This window comes from Psammomys obesus, unplaced genomic scaffold, assembly GCF_907164565.1.
Source record: "Psammomys obesus unplaced genomic scaffold, mPsaObe1.curated_primary_1811, whole genome shotgun sequence".
NCBI classification, from domain to species: Eukaryota; Metazoa; Chordata; class Mammalia; order Rodentia; family Muridae; genus Psammomys; species Psammomys obesus.
In genome coordinates this window covers 16,690,778-16,706,393 of record NW_026596101.1, presented here as the reverse complement: position 1 = coordinate 16,706,393, position 15,616 = coordinate 16,690,778, and the positions used below count along the sequence as shown (strand labels likewise).

At 46.2% G+C, this 15,616-nt stretch overlaps 1 protein-coding gene across 1 annotated transcript in view; it reads right to left on the bottom strand.

Annotated features, from left to right (window-relative positions):
* The window catches only part of Eogt (EGF domain specific O-linked N-acetylglucosamine transferase), a 19,031-nt gene extending 6,065 nt beyond the window's left edge, over nt 1-12,966 (bottom strand). The window contains exons 1-10 of the mRNA XM_055628434.1: nt 12,885-12,966; nt 12,149-12,296; nt 11,918-12,051; nt 11,620-11,674; nt 10,495-10,562; nt 9,174-9,397; nt 7,929-8,029; nt 6,989-7,097; nt 2,981-3,075; nt 1,575-1,679 (exon numbers count right to left, since the gene is read on the bottom strand). Coding sequence (XP_055484409.1) covers nt 1,575-1,679; nt 2,981-3,075; nt 6,989-7,097; nt 7,929-8,029; nt 9,174-9,383 — 620 coding nt within the window. The 5' untranslated portion in view covers nt 9,384-9,397; nt 10,495-10,562; nt 11,620-11,674; ... (1 more) ...; nt 12,149-12,296; nt 12,885-12,966. The remainder of the gene's footprint in view (nt 1-1,574; nt 1,680-2,980; nt 3,076-6,988; nt 7,098-7,928; nt 8,030-9,173; nt 9,398-10,494; nt 10,563-11,619; nt 11,675-11,917; nt 12,052-12,148; nt 12,297-12,884) is intronic.
* Nucleotides 12,967-15,616: the final 2,650 nt, after the last annotated feature.

Genomic DNA, 15,616 nt, shown 5'->3' with positions numbered 1-15,616 from the left:
TTTTTTTTTTTTAAGAAAGAAAAGAAGTGGAAATTGATGCCTCCCTCCCCTGTGAATACAGTCATAGCTCAATGGCTTACTTCTAAGCGATAGAGGACAGTAGTGTATTCCTGCTGAAGTGGGTCACACAACACAGCACCTTCCATCCTTAGGCATATATATTCATGCTCTTGAGGAATATGACCACTGTGCCGTGTGTGAAAAGCACCACCAAAAGACCCATATAGTGAAGACCGAATCCTCTGGTCCATAACCAGACAGAAACTGAGGCTCAGAGATCAGCCTGGGTGAGCTCAGAGGTCAAGTTCTCCGGCCTAGCTGGGCCTAGAGATGGCAACAGCCCCACCCAGCAGCTTGACTGCGGCCTCATAGAGCCCTGCTGAGCTGCTCCCACTCTGACGTCAGAACAAGGTGAGATTCTAAATGTCATCTGCTTTACTTCAGAGCCATTTGTATCAGCAATAAATAATAAACACAACTATGCCCTGGGGTGTACTTTAGAATAACGTGTTGCCCAGCAATAAATAGTACAAGTATGCCCAGGGGAGCTTTAATGTAGATTCAGATATCAAAATGAACTAGAATGAAAATGCCTTGTACAACGGAAGAAGCATCTATCTGTAACAATCTGTTAAGTCCCCAAAAAACTTCACAACAAACTGACAAGTACTATATAAGGGTAGATTAGATTATTATTCCTAAATATTCTGCCCAGCATGAATGACCTGAGACATTAACTTTACATAAGAGTAGCCCATATATAGGGAACATACGTTCGCTTCCGTGATCGAAGGATTCTGCATCGTAATTAGGGAGGCGGTCACACGTCCCTCAACATGGAATATAAATTTTCTAAAGCACACATTTGGAAAAACTATAAGTGCATACGGAAGAAACCCACATATGTGTGGTTAATAAGACGCTATCAATGACAACTTCCTGGCTTTGGTAATTGCGCTACGGTTAAATGAGACATTATCATTCCCAGGAAACTAGCGAACTCAGGCATAACGTTTAATTTTCCACGAGCCTAAGATGGTTTTAAATTAGAGTTTTAAAGTTAAAAAAAAAAAAAATCTCATCAATGATGGTAAAAGTTGGGGTAGCATCTGGCGTCAGAGAGAGGGAGGTGGGGCGAGGCCAGTGGGCGTGCCTAGGGTGTTGCCAACGCTTGTGCTTTTCAAGCTGAACGTAAGTTACATTGGGCCGGCTCACTGTAGCATTGGTTAGAGTTTCCACTAACCAAACTCTGTGCTCGAGGGAGGGGGAGTATGCTTTATGAAATGTGCTTCTAAAAACACACACAGACATTGTGAGTTAGTGATATATGTCTTGTCAAATACTTTCCCTTTCCCTTACAAACAGAAAAATCTACACTTGCTTTTTAAAAACTTATAAACCCAATAGTCAGATTAACTGAGGGATTCATCTCTGCCCCCCTCCACTGCTCAGAAACTCATTCCTGTTCAAATTTGGTAACCTTTTCCATTTTAGAGAGTCCCTTCGAAATCCTGTGAGTGCCAAAACAAACACAAATACTTTAGACATATTTTTAGGAAACAAAATCATGTTACCAAGACTGCAGAGGGCTTTTGCGCTGACCTTCAGACGCCAGTGCCCGACTGTCAAGTTTACAGTGTCCTCCAACTTCACCATCCCGAAGAAAATCTTCCTTGAATCTAGTGAATAAAAAAAAAAAAAAAAAAAAAAAAAAGTTGAGCTAGAAAATTTTCTCGTGACTCAAGTTGCTGACTTGAAATTAATTTCCTAACAAATCTTTCAACACATTTTAAAAAAAGATTTATTTTTGTTTTATGTGTGTATGTGTTTTGCCTGCATATATGTCTGTGTAGCAGTGCATGTGTGGGGCTCCTGGAGGCTGGAGTCACAGATGGTTGTGAGCCACCGAGAAGGCACTAGGAATCAATCCCAGATCCTCTGCAAGAGCACCAAGGGTTCCTAATGGCTGAGCCATCTCTCCAGCCCCTGGATTTATTTCATTATATTTTATTTTGAGGCAGGGTCTCACGTCACCCAGGGAGATCTTAAATTCACCATGTAGCAGAAGAGGACCATGAGCGTCTTGATCCTCCTGCCTCCACCTTCTGAATGCTAGGATGGCCAGCCTGTATCTCCACACCTGGTCTGTGCAGTGTAAGCACACTACCGACAGAGCCACACACACCTCGAGCCCCTCCAGAATTTAACTTACAAGCATGCGTTGCATCATTTACCTACAAACAGCTTGTAAGGAACCCAATAGATCCATGACCCAAGTCAGCAGTGTGATCATCAGGTCAAGGACCTGGGTCATCCTCTCCTCGCCTATTCCCTAACCCGTAGTGGAAGCTTTGGCTTCTTAAAAAAAAAAAAAAAAAAAAAAAAAAAAAACTCAGTTATGTTACGTAAACATCCTTTTGTTTTAATCCCAGGTGTGGGATACGGAGCTGATTCAGATGGTCCACAGCAGCAAACTGTTTGCCTACTGTAGGCTCTCAGAGGAGCTCTTTGCCAGCTCCAGATCATTTAATTCTGGGGACTCTGGAGAGGGAATAAATGCCAGAGTCCAGAGCAGTTGGGTCTCCAAGAAGAAAGAAGAATGCTGGTGCTCGCCGCTGGGGCTCCTGGTTGCTGTTGATGCAGTTTGGTGAGAAGAAGTTGGAGATATCCTGAAATGAAGATTGGACTGGCCCTAGGGAACCTGACAACCCTAACCAGCAGGAAGTAGCCTAAGAGAACTATGCACCCTCTCCCCTCTAACCTTCTTTCTTACCTGGTGTTGGGTGTTTGAAGGAACTGGGTTGGTGGAAGGGAGGTAGAGATATAAGAAAACCCAATAAATTAAAATAGCATAGAAAAAAATAGTGCCTACACTAACCGTTCAACCATTTTACTACAAAACAAACCCAAGACATAGCCCTGCACCCGAGAGTATTTCAGAATGTCGTCAGCTTTGACTGTGGCCATACCACATAAGTACCTGTCGTGGGTTCTCTTGATGTTCCTTAAGTCCAGGTATAGACCGGTAGCCCTACAATACTGAAGGTGACGGGAGCAAACCAGACTTGAGTCGCTCTGAAATACAATTGAGATGAGAGGAACAGTCAGCTGGGAACAGGATTAGCACTGGGAGGCCTCCCTAGGCTGGCCGTGCTGACACCATACTGGGAGGCCTCCCTAGGCTGGCCGTGCTGACACCATACTGGGAGGCCTCCCTAGGCTGGCCATGCTGACACCATACTGGGGGGCCTCCCTAGGCTGGCCATGCTGACATCATACTGGGAGGCCTCCCTAGGCTGGCCGTGCTGACACCATTCCCAAACCCTGGGAACACATATAATTGTCACTACATGCTGCTTCCTTCAAAAATTATTTTAATCAATTTATTTATATTCATGTGTGCACATACCTCTGCACACAGGTGGAGGTTACAGACAACTTGCAGAAATTGGTTCTTTCCTTCTACCATATGGCTGTCAGGGACTGAGCTCAAGGCTGTCAGGCTGGGAAGCAAGTACCTTTACCCACAGAGCCATCTCATCAGCCCTCAAGTGTTAAAGCCAGGGACTGTAGTATGATTTACTTCAGTCCTCTCCCCCATCCCCCCTGCACCAGCAAAAAAAGAACAATCCTGCAGAACCATTCTACCCCTAACTACTTGGTGGGGAAAAGCCTTTTCTAAGGAGAAGCCAAAGGCAACAAGAAACACTGAGCACATAAAACACATTCAAACTCAGGTCTGGACAGGCAGCTTGCCAAGTTGAGTGTGAGGAGTTTCTGCAAATGGTTCCACCAACTGAATGAAACCATTGAAAAGTCAACAGCCACAGCCTGTTTCTACTTCAACCAAGCTAGTGTGCACTGAAAGAGAGGGCACTTCATGAACTTCTGCTCCGGGCTCCGTTCAGGAATCAAACACCATTTAATGGTTTTCCCTAAAATTTCCAATGAACGAGGGGCCTGAATCTTAGCCTGTTTAGTGTTTGTGAGCTGAGCCAGGAAAGGATCACCATGCAGTGAGCGCTGTGTCCCTGAAAAACATTCATGTTCAAAACCAACTCTTGCATGGTGAGATGGCTCAAGGGATAAAGGGGCTTGTAGACAAAGGCTGATGACTTGAGGAAAGGAAGAAAATTGTCATGGTGGAAGTAGAGAACTAACTCCTGTAAGATGTCTTCTGACCTTCACATGCCATGGATGCACATACTAAATAAATAAAGATAAGAAAACAATCACTCATCAATCAGTCAATTCCAGTTGTCAAGGTGATGGTAGTAGGTGGTAGAGCTTTGTGAGGTTATGGGGGCTAGTCCTCATAAATATTAGCACCTGCTCCAGTTTAAATATGAAACATCCCCGACAGACTTGGTGCTTGAACCCCTGGTTGCTGCTTGGGAAAACCGTGGAACCTATAGAAGATGAAGACTTGCTGAAGGAATGGGTCGCTGAGAACACAGCTAGAGACTTGACAGCCCTTTCCACACCAAAGTGCTGCCTGAAAGCTGAGCCTCTTGTTCATCTGGCTGTGATGACCGAGTCCCCTCAAACTGTGAGCCAAAATAAACTTACTTGCTTCTTGTCAGTGGATTTGAACAGGAAGAGACACTAATGCAGGATCCTTCTAAAGGAGACCACAGAGAGCTCTTCCTCTTCCATCTCCATGGAGATCCAAGGACAAGCAGCTGTCTGCACTCTGGAGGCAGGCCCTCCAAAGAACCCGCTGGCACCTTTGACCTTGGATCTCTGGTCTCCACTCTATTAGCGCTTTGTCATAGCATCCCAAAGAACTAAGAAAAGGGGTCACATGCTGACAGCATGATACACGTCAACGCAAATGATGTCTAGGAAAGGACTCCACAAGCTACCATGAGGGAACCATGCAAGGTAGGGTCGGACCTCCTCCCTTGACCTTCCCACATAAATAGCCACAGTGAAGCCAAATGTGTTAAAATAAAGCAACTATTACAGATGCCTGTGGCGATGGCACTCAACGATTGCCTCCTTTCCCTTTGGTACAAGCTCCAAAGACGGCACCCGCCAATAGCACTACAGAGCATGTATTCCCTTTCAATGGGTATGTGGTGAATGCGTGTGTGTGGGTCAAGCCCCCTTGCACACACTTACAGAGAGGCCAGAGGGGGGACAAAGCACGTCCTGCTCTATCACCCCCTGCTTTATGCCCTGGAGACAGGCTCTCTCACTAAGACTGGCATGAGGCTGGCCTCCAGCAGCTCTAGCAGTTCAGCTGCTGCACTCCACAGTGCGGGGTTACAGACCTGTGCGTGGCCACCTCCAGAGGTTTTTTGTTTCGTTTTGTTTGTTGTTAAAATGTTTGTTTGTTATTTATACAGTATTCTGCCTGCATATGTTCAGCATGCCAGAAGAGTACACGAGATCTCATGACAGACGGTTATGAGTCACCATTGTGGTTGCTGGGAATTGAACTCAGGACCTTAGGAAGAAGAGCCAGTGCTTTTAACCTCTGAGCCATCTCTTCAACCCACTCTTTTTCAGTTTTTTGCATGGATGCTGGGAAGTGTAATTCAGGTCCTCAGCCAGGACATGTGCGGGGAATTCTTACATGCAGAACCTCATGCTGCAAAGTAGCATGGCTTTAAGACGAAGAAAGAAAATTTCTACCTCAGGTTGAGGACTTTGCCCAAGAGTCAGAATCTGAACTCTGCAGTCAAAGACCTACTTTCATATCTACTACTTAAAATTACTCCCTGGTAGTGTATGTGTCCTACCCGCCGGAGTGTGACATGGATTGGTGAGACGTACACACACACACACACACACACACACACATACGCCTTTCAGTTCTAAATAATGTGTAAGTTCACATGATAGCTGTGCAGCCTTGAGGAAGTTGCTCACCTTCTCTGAGGGCCCTGCTTTTTTCCTTTTAGAAGAGAAGCGTCTGCCCTGCTGTAATAACTATGCCAGTCAAATTGAAGTGCACACAAAGACTAAATAAATACAGATCAGTATTTGAGATGGGTGCAGCCCATCTCAAATGAGCTGACAACGGACCTGTAAAGATGCAGTTTATTAATTTCTCTTCTTTGGTATGTGTGGGGGATGGGGAGGCCTAAATCTAAAAGTATTTTAACTGCCTCAAAATATAACTACCTGACACATATGTGAAGAGGAGGGTGGGCCTTTCAGAGGAAACAAAATGACCTATTTGGGAACACTGAACACAATTCTAAGCTGGGTGTGGTGGTGCTCCGACCATCCTGCCAGAAATGAAGAGGTCCATTCTCTTCTCTGCCTCTCCGATTATTGAAACAATAGTCCCCGAGGACTTGGAATTTCCTCAGGAATTTGATGCTGGAGAAGGACAGGACTGAAGCCTGGTGCCAGCCCCAAGCTGGGAATGTGGGCAGGATGGGGGAGTAACTATCTCCTAGGAAGAGATTTCCCATAGTTGTCACAATGTATCAGACCACCTTGCAGGAAAAGAATGATGGGTGGGTGAGTGGCGGGCAGGACCACATGTGATTAGGGAAGATGGGGTGTGTGTGTGTGTGTGTGTGTGTGTGTGTGTGTGTGTGTGTGTGTGCAAGCGCTCGGGCTGGGGTAGAGTGGGGTCTGGTGAGGGGGAAGGTAAGGGTGGAAGTGGGGGTGGAGAGAGGGGGTGTTATTGAGGAAGTCGCTAAACCACTTTATTCCCCTTCCTTTCCCAACAGGACCGCAGGAAGGAAATCTCCTTTCTCAACATTGTACTAGCACTTGCTTGTTGTCATTCTGTGGATGATGAGTGGGACAAGTCTAGCTAGTTAGGGCTGTGACTACCGGCTCTGACTGTGACGGCTCCACTAAACGTTTCCGCCTATAAGCCCAGTACCGAGGATGAGGGGCCAGCCTGGGCTACCCAGAGATCCTGCAGTACTGAGCCACCTTGGTTTTACATTACCAGCTAAACTAGAAAACTAATGATGAGCAGCAGAACTAGGGAAGCTCGTTCGAGCAGCCGCACACTCACGGGTCTCTCTGGCTCGCAGAGCACACGCATCTCCTCCAGCCGCTCTCGGGCGTAACCAAAGTCAGCTTGCTTCCAGAACATGTCCTCGGCTGACTCCAGAGTGTCTGTCCTATTTGCAGAAGAGGAGAGTTCAAGATTTTTCTCCCCTTTTCTTTTAAATGTTATCCTGTGTGTATGAGTATTTCGCCTGCATGTGTGTGTGCGCCCCCATGTGCGTGCTTGGTGGCTGCAGACGCCTGAAGGCATCGCGATGATCCCCTGGTACCGGAGTTATGCATGTCTGTGAACCCACAGGGGGATGCCGGGAGCTGAACCCAGGACCTCGACAAAGAACAACAAGCGCTCTTAACTGCTAAGCCATCTTTCCACCTCACCCCAGACCCACCTACTTTCTTTTACTCTGGCCTTGGATTTTCTTTCTATGGATTAGGTTGCTAAAGTCAATTGTTACCTGACTTTTTAAAGTAGGCCATCACAGTTCCTCCAAAATTATCACTATGTGCATACAATAAAGCTACCAGACAAGACGTTCATATGCTATTCCTTTATAATAAAAAGGCACAGCAACTCCATGAAGTTCGGGTCATCTGGACCTGAAGACAATAAAGTGTTATTTACCCTGTTCTTTTTATAGAATTACTAATCATATTTCAACTCTCGTTGAGCACGGAGAGCTATTCTTTCAGAGTCAATAAGAAATCACCTATACTACTATCTTCTTAGCATATATGCGGGGGTATTCCAATGTTTTCCCCTGACAGAAGAGATAACAGATATTGCTCTCATTGTGAAATGGGTTGAATTTATGACCTGGATAATCAAATCAGCATCTGCAGGAATTACTGTCTACCAGGGAGTCTAGCTGGGAGTCAGGGCATCAACGTGCACTTCAAAGAACACAGGCTCAGAAGTGAGGAGGCGATTCCATAAGGAGACTTACCATCCCAGGTCGACATAGCTGCAAACAGGATAACCAAATCTGAACTCTGGTTTGCAGGATTTCTCATAACCCCAGCAGTAGTTTAGATTTTCTAGGTGTTTCTAGAACATAAAATGCATATACCTTTAGAGTAGATCCCCCTTCTGATGCTTAGAGGAGATTCTCAGACCTTTCGGGACAGAAATTTCACATTCATATTTTCCAATACACACTCAGGCAACATTCTGAGAGGGGCAGGCTCAAGAGTCTCCTCACTCCTCACGTCTGCTCCGTAACCCAAGTCCAGGCTGCCGCCAGACTACCAAAGACAACATGAATCAGGATTTCCTGAGGTATCTTAAGGGACTGTCTTCTGTCTTTCACGGAAAAGGACCTGATTGTATAATCAGTCAACAGAAGACAAAAAAACAAACAAACAAAAAACAAAAACAAGAAAATCTATATCCTTTAGAACGTCTGTTGCTAAGAGAATTCTGTGAAAAGCATGGCTGGGTGACTTCACTCATCAATCAAGATCAGCAGAAACTGCACAAGGTCAGAGCTCTCCACCCCTGGAGGCCAGGGCCCTTCTGCAAGGCCCAGGAGCCATGCTGGTCAGATTCCATATGCTTCCTGTGCCAGCTCCATGGGAAAGGAAGCGTCTTACAATGGCCTGCTTTGATCTCTAAGGCCTCCGGAGAAGTCTTAATGGGCTCTGTCTTGAGGTCTTTCCAAGCTCCTGTCTTACTCATTTAGAGCCAAGGCTGAGGTGTGACTACCACAATGAGGTGCTAAGAGGCCTCCCAAGTGCAGAAAGGAGAGGCGTCACATTCCTTACTCCGAGAAAAGGTTCTCTTCTTTCTGAAGCCTCACTCACGGTTCGGTTTTCAGAATATGTGGACGGCTTCATCAGCCCAGTTAATTTTCTCTGTGGTTTTAATGCTGTTTCCTTCTTATGAGTGGGAGATGGTTTTCAGCTAAATTTCATCCCTTAGAAATAGTACATGAAGTGAAAACAGTAATCAGCTCATGGTGAAAGTTGGACTTCCAGGTTTAGCTGTGGGTTATGAAGCAGAATAACGAACTGGTCTAAGCTGCATCCTTGTATGAATGAGAGCAGGGTATGAATGCGAGAACATGTGTATGAAAATGGCACATGAAACACAGGTCTTTGTGTGCTAACCTCAAAAATTAAGTTTAAAAATACAGAGATGAAATTAAAAAAAAAAACAACTAAAAAAAAGAATGAGAATAAATCAGACATACCTTATATGGACAATGGGAATCCTCCCTGCACACAGAAGCAATATGCCTGTTATTGTGCAAGAAGAAGGGAATGTGCTTCTCTGGGAGGCGGAGGCTGGAGTAGTCATACAGGGCCTTGCCTGGCACACGGTCAGCCTCAGAATAAACCTCATCTTGGCCACTCAGTGGGACTTCATGAAGCAATACTCCAAAGACAAGCAACATTAACATAGCCACCTGCAGACCTAGAGACCCAAGTGAAGACATCTTCGGTAAGAAAGCATCCTTTCAATCAGGTCATGGCAGCACACTTTAATCCCAGCACTCTGCAGGCAGAGGCAGGCAGATTTTTAAGTTCAGGGCCAACCTGGTCTACAGAGTGAGTTCCAGGGCAGCCAGGTAATATGCAGAGAAAGTCTGTTCTAAAAAAAAAAAAGGAAGGAAGACTGTCTCTGACATGAACTCAGAGGTGGGCTCTTTGACAACCCCCCTCCCCCCAGGAAGGAGCAGTCTTGCTAGGCCACAGATGAGGTCCTTGCAGCCAGTCCTGATGAGACCTGATAAACTAGGGTCAGATGGAAGGGGAGGAGGCCCTCTCCTATCAGTGGACTTAGAGAGGGGTAGGGAAGAGATGAGGGAGGGCGGGGAGGGTGGGATTGGGAGGGAATGAGGGAGGAGGCTACAGCTAGGATACAAAGTAAATAAACTGTAATGAATATAAAAAATAAAAATTATAAAAAAAGAAACTGACCAAAAATAGCACCAAAATCTGAGACAATGCAAGAAAAAGAAAAAGGGAAGAAAGAAAGAAAGAAAGAAAGAAAGAAAGAGAGAGAGAAAGAAAGAAAGAAAGAAAACCTTCTTAGACACTTTAGACAGGCGTTGAGGCACACACATCTAATCTCAGCACTTGGGCAGAGGCAGAAGGATCTCTGTGAGCTTAAAGCTAGGCAGGTTGGCATCTCCTTTTAGGACACAGAGTTGCGAGGGTGTTAGGGGTGAATACACTTGAAATACATTGTATGTATATCTTGAAGATAGTTTGAAGATATTGAAGACAGTATCTCCTTTAAAAGTTTTTAAATCCTTTAGGGTAGGGCCTATGGCTCAGTGGGATTGTGCTTGTCTAGCATGCATGAGGCCCTGCGCTTAATCCCTAATAAATCAACCCCCTTCAAAAGCTGAATCCCTAAGCATGATTCCTACAGACTTTTCTATGTCACCAAACCATGTTCCTTTGTTCGCCAAGTATTTGTCAAGCACTTGCTGTATGCCAATCACTGTGCTGGAAGCACACGGTGTGCCTCAAGCCCATAATACACGGGTGGGAAGCATTTCCCACCTTGACTTGGCACACCAGAGAGACCGAAGAATTCTTCAGGCCCAGGGATGGCTCCAAAATGCTGTCGTCTTGTAAGGAAAAAAAAAAAAAAAACAGGAAGAAAGATATTTGCCTTTTTTTCCTTTAGTAAACACGGGCCTCTCTATCTCACATCCCCTGGGTGCCCAGGAAAGAGGACCATGGATGTTTGTGACCACCCTAGCTTGCACCACACATCCTCTGGCACCAGCTCCCCCTAGCCTGAACCTCCTCCCATCCCACAGAGGCCAGCGCGCCTATATTCCATCATCAGAGCTGCTCACAAGGCTCCGCTGCCGTGTACCCCTCAGAGCTTCACATCTGTTAGGCACACAGGAAGGTCTGTCAATTGTCTCTTGTCAATTTCCCTCGCAAACTAGCATCATCAGATCTTTAGAGGCAAAGAATCCATTTAAAAGTTCCCTGCACAGGACTGAACAAGGCATTACCGTGATGGGAAAATGACAATGGTCAAGAAGGTCCTGGATTTCTGTTCACCCACGCAGGAAAGGATAAATCTCTTGCGTCGGTGTCCTTTTTATATCCCTGACAAATTCGTATCGTTCTGCCCCCTTGACAGGCAGCAAGGCTTCTTTCCCTCCAAGTGTCCCTTCTAAACCATAACTCAACACACCCTGGGCTTTCCACAGAAAAGTCCCGGCCTTTAGAAGCTGTAAGAACAACACAACTTTCAAAGCCAGCCTTCACTGGCCTTTACCCACAGACTGCTCTGTTCAAGTTCAAGGCCTGTGGAGTTATAACGTTGGAACAGTGTTGGTCCTGGGAACTCGTCCTTTGCAGGCTTGAGCAGTAACTAAAGGGGTTTCTTGTCTTGGGGTCTCTGAAAAGTATGTTGTTCTGCCTTGTACGTCTAAACCCATATTTTTAGCTGGGACCTTGATCTAACAGTAAACTACTAGCAATTCCACAAAACTCAGAAATGCATACTGAGTGCCAGGCAGTGGTGAGTTCCAGGACAGCCAGGGCTACACAGAGAGACCCTGTCTCGAAAAACCAAACAGAAGTGCATATTGATAAAAACACACACACACACACACACACACACACACACACACACAATAACAACTAAATAAAGAAAATACTTACCTCTTTAATCCTCGGAATCACCCGGAAGCTATTGATGTTTCGAATAGCTTAAAACCTGAGAGAAACGAAGATGCAGTAACTCAGAGAGCAGACCCTCGTGTTAAGCAGGAAGGCGGTAGCCCTCCTCACACTGACACCTCTCAGGGCAGAACAACAGGATAATTAGCAGGGAAACCATTCCTAGGACCAAAGCCTGTTCCCGGTTCTCATTGCAGTAATCCTGCTCTCTGATTCCCAGGGCTGCCCGCGCCAGTGCCAACCTCAGGATCACAGCAGGCCACCCCGTCCTGGGACTCACCCTCTTGCTCGTGAAGTCACGGCTATGACTACGTCCTGGATTTCGGTTATTCAAATCCAATGCACTGCAATGAGTTCTGCCGGTTAAACTCGGCCATCCGTGGAGAAAAGTAACCCTTGACCACGGGGGAAAATCTAAAGAGGCAGATCAGACAGTTGGCTTTTGCCAGGGAGGGCACGTACCCACTTGCAAACGCTGGGTGATGGTGGCTGTGGTGCATGAAAGTACAACCTCGGGGCCTGGCAGAAAGCCTTCCTGGAGTCGAGTCCTCTCGCAAGACTTGGCAGGAATGGAAGCTTTGGAAGGTTGGGCTACCGCGCGTCCTTTGCACAAGACTGCCAAGCGAGCTCGTGGATGGCTTGATTGTGTTTCCACAGGCCTAAAAGAAGAAGAGGGGAAAAAAGGTAAAAATCTGGACGCTGTGAAAAACGAGACCTGGGGTTGGTTACTAGGGACTACCGACCACATGCGTGGCTTCGGGCAATGCTCGGCAACAGAGCCAGCAGCGGACAGATGAAAAGTTAAGTGCATCCGGGACTCAAAGGCTGTAAAGTCCCGAGGTAGGTGAGCAGACAGGGCTCACCCAGGGCTCGGCTGCCTGAGGCGCGGAGGCGGCGATCCTCCAGCTGTCTGCGAACGTCAACCCCTCCCTGGTGTGGTGGGGTCAGCTCTTCGAGGTCCGCAGCAGCCAACCGTGGCCCGGGCTGCCCCGGGACGCAGCTGTCCCAGGAGGCGCTCGGGCCCCAGGTGAACCGGGGGAGATCTGGAGAGGGACTCCGCCCCAGCCTGAGGATCGAGGCAACAGGGCAGGCCTGGCCGGGCATCGATCGCCCTTGCCCGCGGCCACCGGCAGGCTCCCGGGGACCAGCTGAAGGCCTTGGGCTCGGATCGGGGTTCCAGCATCGGCTGAGGGCCCACGGGGGCGCGGACCCGGGAGGGGAGCAGGCGGGGACGGCGCGGGGCCCACCTGCAGCTTCGCTAGGGAGAAGCGGCGGCAGCTCGGGAGCAGCTAGGCGTCACCGCCCGCAGCCGCGCACCGGAAACCTCGGGAGCCCGAGCCGGGCCAGGGGGCGCCCGGGAGCAGCCGCGACACCTTGGCTCGGGGCTCCGGGGCGGGCCCGAATGACCCCTGGCCACACCCGGCGGCCAGACTGTCTGGAGAGCACAGTTGCTCACCCATCTGCCAAGGTTGCCGAAAAAGCCTGGAACCCGCTGCCTAACCCACGCAGGGCACCCTCCTGCATTACCGCACCCCCCCCCCCGACGCGGGACACCCCTCTCTCTCCATCTCTCTCCATCTCTGCATCTCCCCAAAACACACCCTGCTGTAAGTCCCTAGTGGCTCCTCTGGGCGCCTGCAGGGCATCAGCACCTGAGAATAGGCAGGTGGACCTAGGGCTGTCGCCTAGAGCTCTAATTTTGCTTTTGTTTTGGTTTTTCATTCTGAGCAGAAGTTGCTGCCCTGATTTTCAAATGAGGCTGAATACACTAGGGCACTCTCTCGTGTGTGGTGAAGATACTGTAGATTCCAGGGAATTTTACCTGCCCGTGAACTGCCCAAGTTCAAAGGCTACTATGTTTAACTTTCATGGTTTTGCTATTTTGTGATTTTTTTTTTTCTATTCTAATTGCTTGTTTAGGTGCTCATGATTATTTATTTGTGCGTCTCCCCTTCTTTTCCGTTCTGTCATCGTGTAATTGCAGCATGCGTTCTGGAGCATGGTAGAGGCAGCCATTAAATTCTGATTCAAGGGCTGATGAGCTGGCTCAGTGCGTTTTAAAAATGCTTGCAGAAGCAAGCCTGCTGACCTGAGTAGGATCCCAGGATCCCACCATTGAACAAGGGAACCAATTCAATGAAGTTCTCTGACCTCCTGGCTCCTCTGACACACCTAATATTTACTAAAATATTAGTAAATGAAAACAAAACAAAAAAAAAAAAAAAAAAAAACAGATCCAGCTTTTAACGAGTAACGGTTAATGGTGCCAAATAAACATGCTCAGATGCACACAGTTAACAAGGTTTGCATGTCTTGTAGATAAATTTTAGGAAGCTGTTATAAGAACTGCAACCAGCTACTCCACAGGCTGAGGCAGTAGGAAAGTAAGTTCAAGCCACCTGGACAACTTAGTGACCAAGGAGATGAATGCCTGCTTAACATGGGCAAGACCCCAGACTCAATCCCCAGTAACATACAACACACACATGAACTGGGCATTTTGGCGAAGGTCTTTCTTTAATCCCAGCTAGCACTTTGGAGGCAAAGGCAGGTGTAGCTCTGTAAGTTTGAGGCCAGCCTGGTCTATGTAAGCAAGTTTCAGACCAGCCAAGAAACCTTGTGTTTTATATATATACATGTGTGTACATGTATATATACACATATATGCATATGTATGTATTCCTAAACACATTTAATTTATATTCTATTTAAAATATGTAAAATATGTAAAAGTGTAATAGATGTATATGTGGAAAGTCTTGGAATGCATTTTCAAGTATCAGCAAAAGCATATATGCTATTTACATGTGCCAAACATTAATCTAAAGCACGAGTGGTTTTAAATATATTTATTTTTAAAAATTTATGTATATGGGTATTGTGCACACACATATGCATCTATTTTATGCACATACATACACATTATATATGTACACACTGGGGCCTTGTGCATTCTGCCACAGCAGAAACTTAAGAAAATGTTTTGCCAGCTTATTTGCCATCATGCTATTTTTGTTGTATTCAGGAAATGTAACTTTCCTGTTAATGTAAAACAAAATAATTGTAGTTCTTTTAAACCCAACTTTAAATGACTTATGTTTATGCGGTGATAAACCATTAAAAACAAGCACGTGTGGTACAGACCAGTCTAATCATAAAGATCAGCTAATCAAATTGGTATACCATCCACACGGTGCTCTCTTTGATACCAACACATCAAGTATTCACGGAGACTCGTAAGAAACGAGATGAGGGACTTTTAAAATGAGATTGACTTTTGTTATCACTGTAACAGCTATTTCCAACTTCCTCAACATATACCATTATAAAAATGCAATGTTTTGACTCTAAATTGATTGATTTGATTTGGGATAGGGTTTCTCTGTGTGGCCCTGGCTGTCCTGGAACTCACTCTGTATGTAGTTCAGGATGGCCTCAAACTCAGGGATCCACCTGCCTCTGCTGGCATTGAAGGACTGCACCACCACCGCCCAGCACAAGTTGGTACTAATATAAACTCAAATACCAACAGAAAATTGAGTGAATAAGCTAGCCGTGTTGGCTTTCAGTTTCTGTAACAAACCCTCAAAATACCATTGTAAGATTTGGTTTTGTTTTGTTTTTTTTAGTTTATTTCAAAAGTGTTAGTGCATGGACTACAAAGATGGCTCAGTGGACTTGCTGCATGATGAAGGAGAGAACCAAGTGTAGAATTATGCAAGTGCAAAGGGAATTGATGGTATTTCTGTACACTGCACATTACTGAGTGGAAAATGATATTATCACTTACCATGAGCATGTGCATGCGCTCAGTATACACATACACACACACTGATATACTATTTCACAGATGGAAAGACTATTTAAAATGTTTACTAAAAGGAAGGAATACTGGTATGAAAGGAAAAGTGATTCTGGAACTATGCGGACAGTTATAAAGCAAATGTAAAACATATTCAGCAACCCTTGAGAACTGCAA